At 34.1% G+C, this 16,788-nt stretch overlaps 1 protein-coding gene across 3 annotated transcripts in view; it reads left to right on the top strand.

Annotated features, from left to right (window-relative positions):
* PRKG1 (protein kinase cGMP-dependent 1) overlaps window positions 1–16,788 on the top strand; it is a 1,107,834-nt gene that overhangs the window by 998,168 nt on the left and 92,878 nt on the right. For all 3 annotated transcript variants that reach the window (XM_032491411.1, XM_006181681.3, XM_032491412.1), the window contains exon 9: window positions 3,950–4,024. In XM_032491411.1, the coding sequence (XP_032347302.1) occupies window positions 3,950–4,024 (75 nt within the window). The remainder of the gene's footprint in view (window positions 1–3,949; window positions 4,025–16,788) is intronic.

Consider the following 16,788-nt stretch of genomic DNA (forward strand, 5'->3'; position numbering starts at 1 on the left):
ACAAATGTTTTGCTTAGCACTATTGAAGTATTTGCAATACTTTCTGGTTTAAGGTTTTACTTTTGACTCATTTTGGCTTATAATCTTAAACTATTAAGCATAGATTATCATTTTATTTAAGGATGTGATCAAGAAAAAAGGTTCTAAATAAGTTTTGAGATTTTCTCCCATCCTATTCTGAGTTTGAAAAGATTCTATTTTAAACATTCTTATACAAGATTCCCGAACAGTATGAATATGGTATAAGAGATCCTGAGGACCAAATCGACTAAAATATATTATTGAATACATACATAAATTATGAATATAAAAAATGCTTTGTAAATTGTAAAGTGACATATAAATGCTGTTATTTTTTAGCAGCATGATAATGCTAATCTGTGATATTTGAACTGCCTTTCTAATAATATAATAGCCCTTTTCTCTCTAGGTGAAGTCTCATCATATCACAACCGAAGAACAAAATTACACACTCTTTAGACATACCACTGTGTAATCAGCTCCCTTCAGAAGGATGTTTTGGCTTAATAATGAAAACATCTTAATAACTGAAATCATTACCCACTGAGTTACCATCAGTGTCATGTTCTAAAACAGACAAATTTCCTAGAATGAGAAACACAGCCCTTTTGACTGAAAATTTCTGTAAATACCATTCTTGATGTAAAAGGGTCATCACTCCTCCCTCCTTTTCTCTCTTCTTCCCTCTCTCCATCCATCCTTCTCTCCTTCCTTCATTCCTCCATTCTTTCTCTTTCTTTTCCATGCCTTCCTTGCAAGTATGTTTAAACTACCAGCATTAAGCACAAAAGGGATTTCTCCATTTGCCCTCTTTCTACCACAATATACTCAACTAATAACACATTATCCACCTCCTTAAAAGATTCTGTCAAGACTTGTTAAAGTTTGATTTTACATCCCAAGAAAAGTAGCAGAAATGTACCTCATTACTTAGTGTATAGACAGTAAGGTTTGCTGTTGAAATGCCCTAAATTAAAACCTTGGTTCATCAATGTCTCCTACATTTATTTATTATTGAAATTATGCCTACTGAAATTGGCTACTTTATTTTACACTGCTAAAATATAACTCATACATGAATTGTGACTTTGTTTAAAAGAAGAATTTAATGATTTTCCTCTAGTCTCCTACATTTGTTATAATTGATAAATATTGTTTTCTGGTTTCTGCACATTCAGTTGTTAAAAGGCATCTGATACCTATAATAATACTTTTTCAAATGCCTGTTTGATGAGGGTTCACACAGATGGCAGGTGTTCCTGCAGAGTATCTGTGAGAGGGGGAATGGAACATTAATTAGTTCCTACTTGTGCTAGGAGTGATAAATTCTATAATGACATCAATTATATTATCAAGATATCTTAAATTATTCACTGATAAGTGCAGAGATATAGAGATAGTTATTTGAAACTCATTAATATTGCTTGAAAATTCTACATTTTCTTAAACTTCTAGTTGACTATAATGGTCAACTTACTGTTTGAGGAGACAGAATATTAGCAGAATGCATTTGTTTCATGTTTCAAAAAATGTTATTTGGCCAAGATTGCTTACTAAATAAAGATTACTATAAAGGACATACGGTTCCAATTCTAAAGTCAAGATTATATTACTGCATATTTTTATTTCAAGAAGAAATTCCATATGTTTAATCTCTAATTGAGAGTATAAATATAAATGTTTAGATAGTTGCCATGCCCCCTCCATCATCTGTATATGTATGCGAGTGTGTATGTGTGTGGGTGTCTGTGTGTGTGTAGATGAGTAAGTAGATATTCTATCATGTGTGTCCACGCAATGACCTATTATTTTGGTTATGGGAATATTGCTTAGGGAGCTTTTAAAAATAAAAGTATTCACTTATGATACAATATTAAGTTCAAAATAAAGATATTAAGTCATAGGTGCTTTATGATTGCATCTTTATAAAAAAAAAACAACAATAAAGCTATGCAGAGAAAAAGTAAAAAGAAGTACGTAAAATGTTCCTGTTATTTGTGGTTAGAGAATTCTGAGTGATTTGTTAATTTCTTCTCTCAGTTTTAAAATTGTTTCCATAAAAAATCAATTACACTTTAAATGAAAAGGATTTTCCTCAGGGAGAATTTATTTCAAAAATAATTTTATGTCATATCAAAATAAAGACCTTTTGTAAGTACATATCATTTCTTACTTTTTTTTATTTAGTAGTAAAATAAAAATAATAAATCATGGATCATTAGCACCACATAGAAAATTTGTATTTTTAAATCAAAGGCACTCTAAAATACATATGAAAAAGACATAATTCAAATACTTCTTTTGTTCATTCTTTTTAAATTGTTGGCTATGGCTAAGATTTAACAAAAAAGGATATAAACAGCTCATCACCAGGTCTAAATATTTTTTCCCCCAGTCACTCTTACCTTTTAAACTTACTTCTGTCATTAGATGTTTTCTACTTTTGAAAATCTGTATAGCTTGCCAGATGTAGTTTTTTCCATGTGTATACTTTGCTAATAGAAATTTCAAACTGTATTTTCAAAAAGTGATGCGCAGTTTTAACTGAGCCTAGTGAGATGAACAGATTTTAAGTAAAAAAGTCTCCCTTCTTATCAAATTTGTTATCAGTTTGCTTGGTAATTCTTTGATAATGTACTAGTCTGCTTAAGATGTCTTTAACTCAAATAGATACTTGGAGGAAAACAGGATTTTTTTTTTAACTATTTGAATTATCAGAATTACTTAAGAGTTTTAAATATTTAACCACATAATCTATAATATATCTAAGCATATTTGAAAAGCTAAGCTTTAGTGGTTGTTTCTCTCTGGTTTTACCACTTAATGCTCTTTGGTTCCTCTCTGTCAGTGCCTTTTCACAATGTTTGGATTTGGTAGTATTAAAAATATCTAAATATTATAAAGGACAGGAGTGATATTAGAGAATATGGACTATAATTCTAGATGTGCTATTAAACTGCAGTCATCCTGGACAAATAAGCTAATCTATCTGTATTTAAATTTCATATTTATCTGTAGAAACAGAAAATCAACCAGATACCATTTTTTCATAATAAAAGAAATATTGTATTTTACTTTACAATATAAACCCATTTAGCCTTAAGGAGTTTCTCCAAAAGCAGACTTTGTCTAGTAATGACCAAGATGTTCTGTGGGAAGACGGAGAATTTTACCACAGAAAGAACAATGGCAAAAATCATATTTGAACTATTCTCAACCATGGGGATTATCTTTAGCATTTGTTTTATCATTAATTATATTTTTGAAAATTTAATAGCTACTTATTGCTCATTCATTCATTTGACATTTATTAATAAATTCATCACAGAAAACCTGACACTCTATATGTGATTCTTGCTTCTTGGCTTTCTCTCTAGTTGTTTTCTTTTGGTCTCTTTCGTATTGGAAATACTATTTAGCCCAGCGTTCTAGTTACCCTGTCCTACAGGTGCGATCATTACCCAAGGCCTGAGGTAATAGTTGCTCCATTCCCCTACAGCCAGCCCCCAAGCAGCAGTGTCAATTTCCTCTTTATAGGTCTGTTTTGTTTTGTTTTTGTTTTTTTTGAAAGTGTAGGTAAAAGCTATTAAGCAACGTTTAAATTTTAAGTCAGCAAACATCCTATATATTTCATGCATATTTTGTTCTTTAGTACTCACAACACACAAAGCCTCTTGCATGTATTAATATTATAGAGCTTTAAAAATAAAATGTAAAATCTTAAAGTACTTTAAAAGATTGAAGAAATCTTTGCTCTCAGTTTATATCATTGTATGATATTTCTTAGTAACATCCTAGATTAAATGTTTGCATTCATTTTTATTTAGATCCTTTTAGATTGTTTTAATATATCATTGGCTAGGTTGTCATTGTTACAACTTTGCAGAGGATTTATCCTGATCACTGCATTTTTTTCCCCCACCGACAGCTCTTTCAAGCATTTGATTGGAGGACTGGATGATGTTTCTAATAAAGCATATGAAGATGCAGAAGCTAAAGCAAAGTAAGTAGAAATTTGGGGGGGCCTTAATTTTGATTTTTTAAAAATGATTTTGAGTAGAAATAAGATCAAATATTTTGTTGGACAAAGCCCAACACTCTGACAGGAAGAAACTACTTAAGAGGAAAAAGAAGCAATCTCTTTAAGGTAATTATTACATAGAATGCTTACTTTGTAAGTATGTCTCTCCTTAAACATGAAACCTTGATTTTGTGAGGAAGATCATCTGGACAAGGGAAAATGGTTAATTTAAAATCCAGTGTAAACAGTTGAATATAAACACATCTTTCTCCCACTGAAAACATTTTCTGAATGAATGGTGATTGTGTTCAACAGTTGTTTGTGAAATTGAAAAATAGTAAGGCTGGAAATATTTCTTCATGTGAATATACCCTTGTGTTGCATTAAACTTGAATGGCACCGTTATCATAATGATCTGAGATAGTACATATCCCATTAATGATCATTTTTATAAAACAAAATACCATTTTATCTACTAGAATAGTTTAAAACAAAGCTTTTTTTTTGACAAAGATGCAAAATAATTTGATATTTGCTTTTTTTTTTTTAAAAAAATTAGGTTACTTTTTTAAAAAGTGTAATCTATATAATTCTCCTCTTCTCCCAAGAAAGTAATTTAAGGAAAAACAATTTTGTATTTGATATCATACAGGACACCTGAAGGATTAAATCAGCAAATATCAGTAAATAGATAGTACAGGCGAAGGAGGTGATTGGTTGGTCTTGTAGTTACCTAAAAACCAAAAGGAATAAAGTAATTTCTTTGCCTTGAGAATTTATGAAGATTAAAAATTTGGTCTAGAATTAACTGCTATAATCCATTTTGACTGATAAAATTCTATTATTTTCAAAGCTGTATAAATAATATCCACAATTTCTTCTCTGTATAGTTTTCTCTTGTTTCTTTTGCTCTTTGAAGGGACATAGACTTACATCCCGGGGTCAAATACCAGTAGTGTCTCTGCCCAGATTTGCTCAGGGAATTACACCAGCCACTTTTAACACCAAATTTCATGCAGTCCTCAGTGTTGCCTGTACTGTGTGGGTGGTTGGTATTAATTTCCTGGTTTCCTACATTAAGTTAAAATATGTGTTATTACTAAGTTTAGATTTTAGTTTCTGGTATTTACAGTAATCATTGTGAGATGGTAGAAGGGGACCGTTTTAAAAGTTATAAAACTTTCTTTGTTTTTATTGAACCCTCAGAAGAACATTTTCTTGCTGTATAAAAGCTCATATTTATAACTTATGTCAGCAAAGTTTTTCTTGAGTTATATATTTAATTAAGACTACCGTGGATTATTATACACACACACATACTCACACCATTCTGTATACATTTTATATATACAACTATATACAACTAGTGGTAATCTTTAAAATTCATCTAAAATCTTTAACTATCTAAATAAACATTTGTAGAATTACTGGAAAAAGTCAAAGGTCTTTTAAACTAAATATTCTTTGATCTATTTCTGTTTTCCTGTTAAACTTTAGACAGATTGTCCAATGAAAGTTTTCGTATAACTCCTGTTTACTCTACCCAAAGTCATGGCCAGTCACTGGCTTAAAATTGATCAGTGATTGGGAAGCAATTGTAAATTAGTTAGATCCTTCTTAGTGTACCGTTGACCTTAAAAGATTAAACTGTGTGTGCATCTCATGAATTCTGGGCATTTATAAGTTCACTTGTGCATGTTTCAAATAAAGGTGGGAAGGAAAACAGACATACTGAAATTCAGATTCAGTCAGTTAGAAGATAGGTGTGGTAACAGATCCTCATGCTGGAAGACAGTCTGTCAGTATGAGAAATATGACCCTGAATGAGGACCAGAAGCCCCGGATTCTGCTCCTGGCTCTGTCATTCCCAACCAAGTGATTTGGGTCATGTCTCAACACCTGTCTCTCAGTCTCATTGTCTTACCTATGAAATAGTATTGTTGTGATTTAATTGATGAAAAATACTTGGTAAATTATAAAGGGCTATAAAAGTGGATGAATACGTTTGTAGAAGTAATCATTGGAAATATACCCTAATGCATTTGATACATGGTTTGATTTACAAACAATTACTGCGTATCTATGATGTAAAACTAATTTTACCTGGGCAAAAAGTCTTTAATCTTCTGTAGGCAAACTAGTCTCACTTTGGTAGCATGTCATAAAATTAAACCTAGCTTCGGAAAAAAAAATCCATAAATATAATTTTTATAAAGTAACAATTAAAAGAAAGTTCAATTATGATTAAAGAATAGTAAAGGGCAATGAAATGATGAACTACATCTAAATATTGTTATTTGATGCATAAATTTAATAGATTATAAATTAGCCATTATATTTATACTAGAATATAAGTCAGCTAGATAGATTAATTTTAATTTTTCTATTCAATTAATACTAAATCTAAATGAATGCATAACCCAGATACCTTAATATTGATTATTATGTAGAAAATGGGAACGCTTGATGAAAAAAAAGTCTAAAACCATTGATCTAAATACCAGAGAGATTGATAATGTAAACTTTACCTCGAAATAGATAGATAAATAAATACTGCAGGAGGTGGTGTGATGCATTTTACGCTGTTAGCATTTTACAGCTTTCTAATAAATAATTAATATCTGAAGATTTCTGAAGTTGAAAGCATTTTTTAATTAGGTGTCCTATCACTCAGAGTAGGTAAACTGTAAATTATTCCCTTGGGAAAGCTTTTTAGTGGAACTAAAACATTTAAACGTTTATTTGTGTTTGCGTTGTTTTCGCTCTGTATTGAATTTATTCCCCTTAAGTACATTGTGCCTTCACTTTGAATTTAAGTAACTTATAAGGTTTGCCAACATTGCAGGGATTAGAAACTGGCTCTGACTGTTCTAAAGTCCCTGGGTAATTCTGTTAATGGCTCTGAATTTCTATGTAGATCACAAATTCTGTACCTTTTAGACCTGAGGTGATGAATTGGCTCCATTGTGTAAGCTTTCCTTTTTTAAGGTCCCCTTGACTTTGCAAAATACACTAAAGATAAGATTGATATTTTTTAAAAAACCCAACCAAAATGATCATATTATTTATCAATGTGTAATTATTGTTGGTATTGTCTCAATGACTATGACTATTTGGCTAAAAAAAAAAAAAGTAGGGCTGACTGCAAAGATCAATTAAGATATGACATTTAGAAACTCAGCTGTGAGAAACTTATTAGCTGTTAGCACAATCAGGCTTCAATGGTGGGATGATTTTACAAACTGTATAGAACATCCCTTTCACAGAAATCATACCAGGCATGTGGTTTGGATGGCTGGCCCATGAAGATGGGCTTGAAAGAAATATCTCAGTGAAATGGTTCTCACAACTCTTCTGCTGCAGGATATGTGCCCTCAGTCTGTCTCATGAGATACATCTCCTACAAAGAAAATTATTCTTGACAGAAACTTTACCTTTATGGCACATTTAAGCTTCTTTTGATTGCGGCTAATTAACCACTAGAGGCTTCTCTTTTTAAAATATGAAGTTATACTCACAAAGATATTAGAAGAGACAACATCATGGAAGATAAGGATCATTACAGCTTATTTAGAGCAGAAAGTAGCATGTGTGATGAAAGCTACACATTATTTTCCTTTGAGAATATGTATTCACTTAATAAACAGTTTGAAATTCACTTACGGTGAGTCGGGCATTGTACTTTACAACGAGCATGCCAAATAGAAAAAATATAGTTTCTAAAACTAAGAATCTTGCTGTTTAGTGGGGAGACTGATGAGTAGCTCAGTAATTATTTTCAAAGTTTACTTCTAAGTTATAATACTTAGTGTGATATATCACTCTTTGGATAGAGAGACCTATCTCCATATTTATACTTTGTCTTGTAAAAAAAAATAAATAATAACCATCCAGAAGATCAAATAGAAAAAAGTAGGTGTTTTATTTCATTCTAAGTATTTCTGATATATAAATATAGACTTCTTATATGAAATAGTTTCAAGTTATACTATCATTGCTCTCTTAATTGTTGAATACTATATTTAGCACTTAGAGGCAAAACATCTTTTTCTGAATAAAAAGCCTATATATATTAACAATCTAAGATGAACTATATATATATGTATATATATATAAAATATGTAATTATAATACTCGATCACAAGAATCTTTAGTGTAAAAGTTGCTCTCCGATAGGGTGATTTACATACACCACAGCTGTATTCCCAGATTTTGGTCATACAGAGGGGAAATACAAAGCAACAAATTAAAACCAGTGTTTTATTTCTAATGGTATCTATTTTTAATTAAAATGTTTTGTATTTTTACTTTAGTAGAAATAATATTTAGAGATAGATTAAAACATTTTTAAAAATCAGTCTAATCAAACACAACCGCTATCAACTACCTTTGTATTTTACAGTTATACTTAGTCATTTACAGCTTTATATTCTGCTGTTTCAATTTACCACCCATCATATAATAAACATTTCTAATATTACTATGTATTCTTCCTAAGCATCATTTTGGTGGTGGCCTGATAACACAATAATTGGACACCTAGTATTTTAGACTGATTCAATATATACCCTTGTTGATTCAGTTTGTTGTGCTTTTGAAAATAAGATCTCAATCACTTCTTTAAAAAAAAAAAAGCAACAAACAATAACCAAAAACCTTCAAATTGGTCCCATCTAGCAGCACGTTCCAAATTATATTCTGTCATGACACTTGTAGAAAATGGGTATAGCATGGGTATTGACGGCTCAGTTGCCCTAGGTTCAATCCTGTTGCTCTGAAGGCTGAAAGAATTCGTATCTAAGCCCTTCAGTTGAGAAGCTCTGATGGCTCTATGAATATAGATTCATAAATACTTAATTTATGATCTAAGTTGATGATTCTCAATATTGTTCTTCATGAGGAACTCATTCTCATGGCAAAATCTGTGTTAAGCTTGTAAATGAGTGTGGTCATGTTTTTTAATCTACAACTTTACTCGGTGTATATGTGGATTTAAAGGCTCCCTGGAGTGATCTGGCAACCCCTCATGTACCAGCATCATCCATGTTCATTCAATTTGTCATATGCATTCATTTATTTAACAACTATTTTCTCTGCACCTATGAAATGCTACATATAAAGCAGTGAATAAAACAGACATGCGCCTTGCCTTCATGGTATCTATGGTCCTGTGGAAGAGAGCAACACATATTAATTATTCTGGGAAGACTTCCCTCAGGAAGTGACACTAACTAGACTTGAGCTGAATTTTGAAGAATTAGCTGGTACTATCCAGGCAAGAATTAATTGGCATTATCTGGGCAAGGAAGTATAGAGAGCGTTCTAGACAGAGAAACAGCATGCACAAAGCCTCCAAGGTAGGAGACAACATTATGTATTGAAGGAACCAAAATACCAAAATGGCTGGGTCCTAGAATATAAAAGTTGGAGATTAGATGTGAAGGATTTAAAGAAATCACTTCAGGTTTGTAAAATAGCAAGTGAGATGAGTTGGTGCTCCTTGTGATTGGAGGAGTGAAAAAGTGAAAGCAAGGAGAACATCCAGAACATTTTCCAGGTAAAAGCTGACGGCAGACAGAGCTAGATTGTGAGTGGAGAAAAGCATTTGAGAGGTGTTAGGTCGCAAAGCCAATAGGTCTTCTTAAGGAAATAGATATTGGTGATGAAGGGGAGAAAGGTCAAGCATGTTGCAAGGATTTTCAGTCTGGACGTCAGAGGGATGCAATGACATTGGCTAAGACAGAGAAAGATGATATGGTTGCCAGAGTTGGAGAGCAGGATAATCATGACTTGAGTTTTGCTCAGGTTAAATACGAGGTGACTATGAGACATCTTTGGGTAGGTGTGGGGCTCAGAGAAGAGATGCTGTTCATCTGAAAATAATGAGAATTCAAATGGTAGATGCTCATTTAAAATGTGGATGAGACAGAAGGTAGAGAATGAAAGGAACATGGCATTGAGGATTGACTCTGGAGGAATGTTAGTATTTAAACATCAGGTAGAAGAGAAGGATTACACACACACACACACACACACACACACACACACACACACACAAAGACTGAAAAGGAGAGATAAGAGGTGGAAGGAAAACCAGATACATCAAAGAAGACAAAAATGAAGTGTTTTAAGAATGGAGGAGGAGACAGCGATATCGTGTGTCGTTGAGAGTTCCAGTGTGTTAGGTAACAAATGCCAGTTGGATTTATGGAACCACTGGCTCATTTTCATCTTAGGATGGAATGATAGGGATTGAGTCCCCTAACATGGACTGAAAATGAATCTGCTTTGAAGAAACAAGAGTCAGTGAATTAATACAGAATTACAAGAAATGTCAAGTGAAATAGGCAGAAATCTGTAATGGCTGATGATGGGTCTTCAATACTGAGAGAGAGGTGAGCATGTTAAATCCAGTAAAAAAAAAAAAAAAAAAGGAGAGAGTATAAGACTGGGAGAGTTTAAGGTGAGGCAAGTGGGTCTCAGGTCCTTTTAAATTCCATAGACAAAAGCAGAACTTCAAAGGCGAAGTCAGACCGTCTCCCTGGGTAAGGTTTGCACTGCTTGGCGAAGTGATTTCTTAGGAAGGTTTGCACTGTCCTGTCTTACATTTGTTAATATTCCTGAAGGTTTAAATATTGTCCTCTTTCTATAAAGAAATATCAAAATTAAAAATTCTCATAAGAGGAATTACAGTTTTTTTCCTGACATGAGAGTGTAAATTTGCACGTAAGTTCCTTTCTCCTCCAGAGAACATGAGTTTGCCTCTGAGCCCGGGGCGGGAGGGGGGGGCACTGAGTAAGGAGGCACAAACGGGCAGACCGACCTGGAAATCACCATTTTTGTCCTGCCTCACTCTTCTCACCACGTACCTCAAAGCAGTGTGTTCATTTTTTCTCTGCCTCGTCCTGAAAAAAAGGACTTTCGTCGTAGATTCACATAATACAAAAAGGAAAATTAAAAGTAAACAAGAAAGATGTCCCTTCTTGGTAGGGAGGCAGAAATAAGGCTCGTATACAAAGCAGGACCTATGTCATCATTGGACAGGAAGGGTGATACATGAAACATTAGATACACCAGGGATGACTCTGACCTGTTGCTGCTGAACCAGTGAAAGGACCACAGTCATTTCCTCGACTCAGGCACTGTCGAGAATATTACCTGCATATGGACCACTCTTGTGGCCTTTTGATTTAGTACAAATAAATAGTGCACTTAGTTTCCATAATGAGCCCTCACTGATTTAAAGCTCCCCTTTGTTTACAAGTTCATTTCTAAAGGAAATTTTTAACCTGTCTGATATTTTCAGGATTACTTTTGGTGCAGAGCCTTGTTGTTTGACACAACGTGACAACAATAAAAGATATTCCCTCATTACATTTCATTAGCGGAGACAGCCCTGTAGTTGCTCACTCTGCTTGTTGTGGGGCGGGTGCTCTGTGCTCTTTGGCCCCTAGAGGGAACTGCTGATGTTGCTCAGGCCTTTGAAAATTCACTCATCAAATGCATCTCAAAACACAGGAGGCTATGCAAATCAGAACAGAGATCATATTGTTTGGTAACATCTTCCGAAATGCCTCAAGGTCGTCAAGCATCTAGCAAATGTGCTTTTAAAAGCACAGTCAAATGCACATGGGGTTGCTCTTTTGAACACTCTGACTTTGAAATTTTGGCCTTTCTTATTAGTGTTTCTCTGCCAAGCATTTTAGAGTAAAGATCGTAGTATTCCCACAATCTTATCAACAATTTACTTTAGCCAACTTGGTCTAGATCTAAGCAATTCTCAGGGAAATGAGCCTGGAAAATTATTTTTTTCCCCAATGGAAAGAATTCAAGTGAGTAATATCCTGTTCAAAACTGGAAATTATATGCCAATTAAATGGGAAGAACACTGAGAATGGCATTATGAAATAGCCCTGAAATCAGAGTTAGAACTTGCTGACCAGGCCAAGGGTATAGCTCAAGGGGTAGAGTACATGCTTAGCATGCACGAGGTCTGGGGTTCAATCCCCAGTACCTTCTCTAAAAATAAATAAATAAACCTAATTATCTCCCTCCCCACCTAAAAATAAATAAATAAAATTGAAATTAAAATTAAAAAAAAAAAAAGAACTTGCTGACCACTTCTCAGGTTGAATAGGTCAGAAGACAGTCCCATTCTCTGGGCAATAAAGATAGTTTTCCATTTTATTGCAGGGCATAGCATAGAGACTTGAAAAATTTGTAGCAGTTGGCCCTGAACTAATAAGTTGGTTTTCAGTTGTGTTAAGAGCTGTTTGCTTTTCAAACTCTAGTGTGTAAACAGGCTGAGAGGAGGTATAGAAGAGTTCCAAGGCCACCAATGCTGGCAGATGAAGCTTTTAGTGTGACTTGTGACTACAGAGAATATCAGAGCACATTTTTTTCTTCCAAGTGTAGTGAGACATTTGGTGGCTCTCTTGAAAAATGATTTTCAGGATAACACAACTTGGCTTTGGGTAGGAGTATTTTTTTTTCCTATTTCATTAAAAATTTTAAAACTCTCAAAGGCCACTTGGTAATTTCTTCTCTACTGTGCTTATCTTTAATAAGACTCCCTAGGTAGCAAGACTTTCTAAAGGTGAACCCCAGTATGTCCTTGCATGCAACTGTTTCTAACTGACAGAGCAGAAGACTAAAGATGATTGAAAATCTAGTGCTGCTGACTTGCGTGGTGAATGCAGACAAGCCATTTGATTATTGACTCTTGTTTTCTTTTCCTGACAAGGAAGGATGATTCCTTTCCACTGTTACCATATTAGATAACAACAATTGGAAGTTATTTTCAAAATATCAAGAGCTCTTTAAATCTGAAGGATAACTTGATCTCCCATATGGCAATTCAGTCAGCCTTTCCAGAGCCCCAAACTCTCATAAAAAGAGAGCAACCCAGTGCGTGTGTCTTTTTTGTCATGCTGACGTCCGAGAGCCTGTTGTGATGTGGTACCTTTTAAAAAGCAAAAAGAATATCTAATAATATTGTTTGTAATAGATCCCTTTGTGTTCTCAGCAGTTTCAATTGAAAAAGAATAACATTTGGCTAAAGTGTCTTTTCTTCTTCAGTAGAGGTAGTCTTTCGCACTGGAGTGAAGGCAGCATATAGCGTAATTCTCACTGTGCTTTACGTTCACGGTTGGGCCGTCCTAGAGAGAAAAGTGTGAACCTAGTGAGAACAAGGTAATGCCCAGTGCTGAAAGAGGTCCCCCTGGTGAGCCCAAGCTTAGCAAAAGGAATATTATCTTGGAGATGGGAGACCTGGGCCTTAGTCACAGCAGTGACACCAACTTCTCCATGTGACCCTGAGCACAAGGTCTAGAACCTAGCACCTAATTTTGGACCTGTTTTCTACTCTGTAGAAATAATCATCCTGAAATCCTATCTAGTTTAAATGCTTAGGATGTAGAAGTTGACAAGTCATTCTTTTTTAAAAAAAATTTGTTTGTTTATTTGTTTATTTATTTTGCATTGTCTTTTTTGTGGGAGGAGGGTAATTAGGTTTATTTTTATTTACTGTTTTAACTGGAGGGACTGGGGATTGAACCCAGGACCTCTTGCATGCTAATTAAGCACACACTCTACCACTGAGTTATACCGTCCTTGCCAAGTCATTCTTTTAGATACGTAACTCCCTTTTATATAAACATTATTTTCACCTTTGCTGGTTTCTAAATGGAAAATGAAGACATCTTTGTAACCGTCAATAGAAAACAGACTCTAGAGGATCCTTGGGTACTTGGTGGGTCTACATTTTAACAGAGGTCACTGTTGTATTTCTTTTCTCTTAGAATCTCAGGGTATGATTGTGAGTGCTTACTTTATTCAAAATATTTGTATGAAAAACCATGCCTCTGTGCTTGAGGTATGTTTTAATAACTCAGTAGTTCAATAAAGTAGCCTTTAGAAACAGCAGTTTTCATTTTCATCATTATGCGTACAATTTTCTCTTGCCAATGTGACATTTAGATATGATAATAAGCCAGGCTATCTTTTAATAAAATGCCATTAGAAAATTATAGAGTGTCTTTGAAACTGGAAATGTTATATCAGTATTTCCCCCATGAATCCTTTTAGAGAGAAATGTTTTTTAAATAATGAATTAAAATAGCATAAATTGTTTTGATACAATGAACATAACACATTGTGTCAATTTACATCTTTAAATTGTTATTTGAGGAAACTGAGATAACATAAAAGAGAAGCATGGCTGTTGCTGTTAGACATTTGGGTGTATCATACCAGTTTCCTCTGATGCATAAATTGCAAATATTACTCAACTGTATAAACTGTATTAATTATGTCAGGAAACCAGCCTAATCCCTCGTAGATCAGACACTTAGGGATATAAAACAAAAGCTATTTACTGTGATAGTCAGAAACTGTTCAAACATTTTAGACAACCTAGATAAGTTCTGATTGAGCATATTGAATGGTCATGATCCTAGTATCCTTGAAAAGGGGACAAAGCAATTTCCTAAAATGATTAATTTAAGATCACTTTCAGTTTAAGGACTTGGAAAGTATGACTCATAGGGTAATCCCCCATCCGGTTTTCTAAATTTTTTTTTTGGTTAAAATAGCTCTGCTTTATTTTTTTAAGCACAGTGTGCTTTTTGTGCTGGTAAAATTTGCTCATCATAATGTCACAATTTAGTGAAACATACATTTTACTGAAAATGATTTTATTCAAGGAGCTATTCTCCCAAATCCAAGTCCCTTGCCCACCATGCCGGGAAGCAGATTAATTTTGGACACGCCTCTGAGTGGGGCCCATGATGCTTCTTCTTAAGCCTCTTAATTTTATTATATTACTTGAACAGTTAAGTTAATGATGAAGAGTATGCTTTAGTCAGTAAAACAATTCATTTCAAATGAGATCCAAAAATTTCCCTGAGATAAAAAAAAGTCACTGAAGAGATGACACCTTTATAAACAGACCGAATGACCATAGTGTTGTTTTGAGTGATGTGGTGACGTGAGCTAGAAGAGTAAATGAGCCTTGAGTTTGGAAAACACATTGGTGATTATTCCCTTCTTCCCTGAAACAAGTGATCAGAACAGTAGCTTCACGTGCCAGCATCTATAGGGAGCAGGGAGGGAGTGCAAAGAAACAGGAATGTAAGAGAAACATTTAATCACCTATTGAAATGTGATTTCCATACCTCAGGTTTTGGGTTTTTCTTTTTTTACTTTTTTTTTTAATGAGGTGTAGTCAGTTTATAATGTTGTGTCAATTTCTGATGTATAGTGTAATATTTCAGTCATACATGCACATATATTCCTTTTCATATTCTTTTTCATTATAGGTTACTGTAAGATATCAAATATAGTTCCCTGTGCTATACACTATGAACTTGTTGTTTATCTATTTTATATATAACTGTTAGTATCTGCAAATCTTGAACTCCCAGTTTATCTCTCCACCCCTCCCACCTTTCCCCCCAGGTAAACAGTAGTTCTCTCTGTCTTTGAGTCTGTCTCTGTTTTGTAAATAAGTTCATATGTCTTTTTAAAAAAATATTCCACATGTAAGTGATATCATATGGTATTTGTATTTCTCTTTCTGGCTCACTTCACTTACGAGTTATGGTCTCCAGGTCCATCCATGTTGCTGCAAATGGCATTATTTTATTATTTTTATGGCTGAGTAGTATTCCATTATATAAATATACCACGGCTTCTTTATTCAGTCATCTGTTGATGGATATTTAAGTTGTTTCCATGTCTTGGCTGTTGTAAATAGTGCTGCTGTGAACACTGGGCTGCATGTGTCTTTTTGAATTATAGTTTTCTCTGGATATATGCCCAGGAATGGGATTGCTGGATCACATGGTAAGTCTATTTTTAGTTTTTTAAGGACCCTCCATACTGTCCTCCATAGTGGCTGCACCATTTGATATTCCCACCAAAAGTGTAGGTGGGTTCCCTTTTCTCCATACGCTCTCCAGCGTTTATTATTTGTAGACTTCTTAATGATGGCCATGATGACTGGTATGAGGTGATACCTCACTGTAGTTTCGATTTGCATCTCTCTAATAATTAGTGATGTTAAGCATCTTTTCATGTGCCTGTTGGCTGTCTGTATATCTTCTTCGGAGAAATGTCTATTTAGGTCTTCTGCCCATTTTTGTATTTGGTTGCTTGTTTTTTTGATATTAAGCTGTGCAATTTGTTTGTATATTTTGGAAATTACTGCCTTGTTGGTTGCTTCATTTGCAAATATTTTCTCCCATTCTGTAGATTGTCTTTTCATTTTGTTCATGGTATCCTTAGCTGTGCAAAAGCTTTTAAGTTTAATTAGGTGTTTTGCTTTTATTTCCATTATTCTAGGGGCTGGTTCAAAAAAAAATATTGCTGTGGTTTATGTCAAAGAGTATTCTGCCTATGTTTTCCTCTAGGAGTTTTATAGTATCCGGTCTTACATTTAGGTCTTTAGTCCATTTTGAGTTTGTTTTTGTATATGGTGTTAGAGAATGTTCTAATTTCATTCTTTTGCATGTAGCTGTCCAGTTTTCCCAGCAACACTTATTGAAGAGACTGTCTTTTCTCCATTGTATATTCTTGCCTCCTTTGTCATAGATTAATTGACCATAAGTGTGTGGGTTTATTTCTGGATTTTATATCCTGTTCCATTGATCTGTGTGTCTGTTTTCATGACAGTAGCATACTGTTTTGGTTACTGTGGCTTTGTATTATTGTCTGAAGTCAGGGAGCATGATTCCCCCAGCTCCATT

This window comes from Camelus ferus, chromosome 11 (genome assembly GCF_009834535.1).
Source record: "Camelus ferus isolate YT-003-E chromosome 11, BCGSAC_Cfer_1.0, whole genome shotgun sequence".
Taxonomy (NCBI): domain Eukaryota; kingdom Metazoa; phylum Chordata; class Mammalia; order Artiodactyla; family Camelidae; genus Camelus; species Camelus ferus.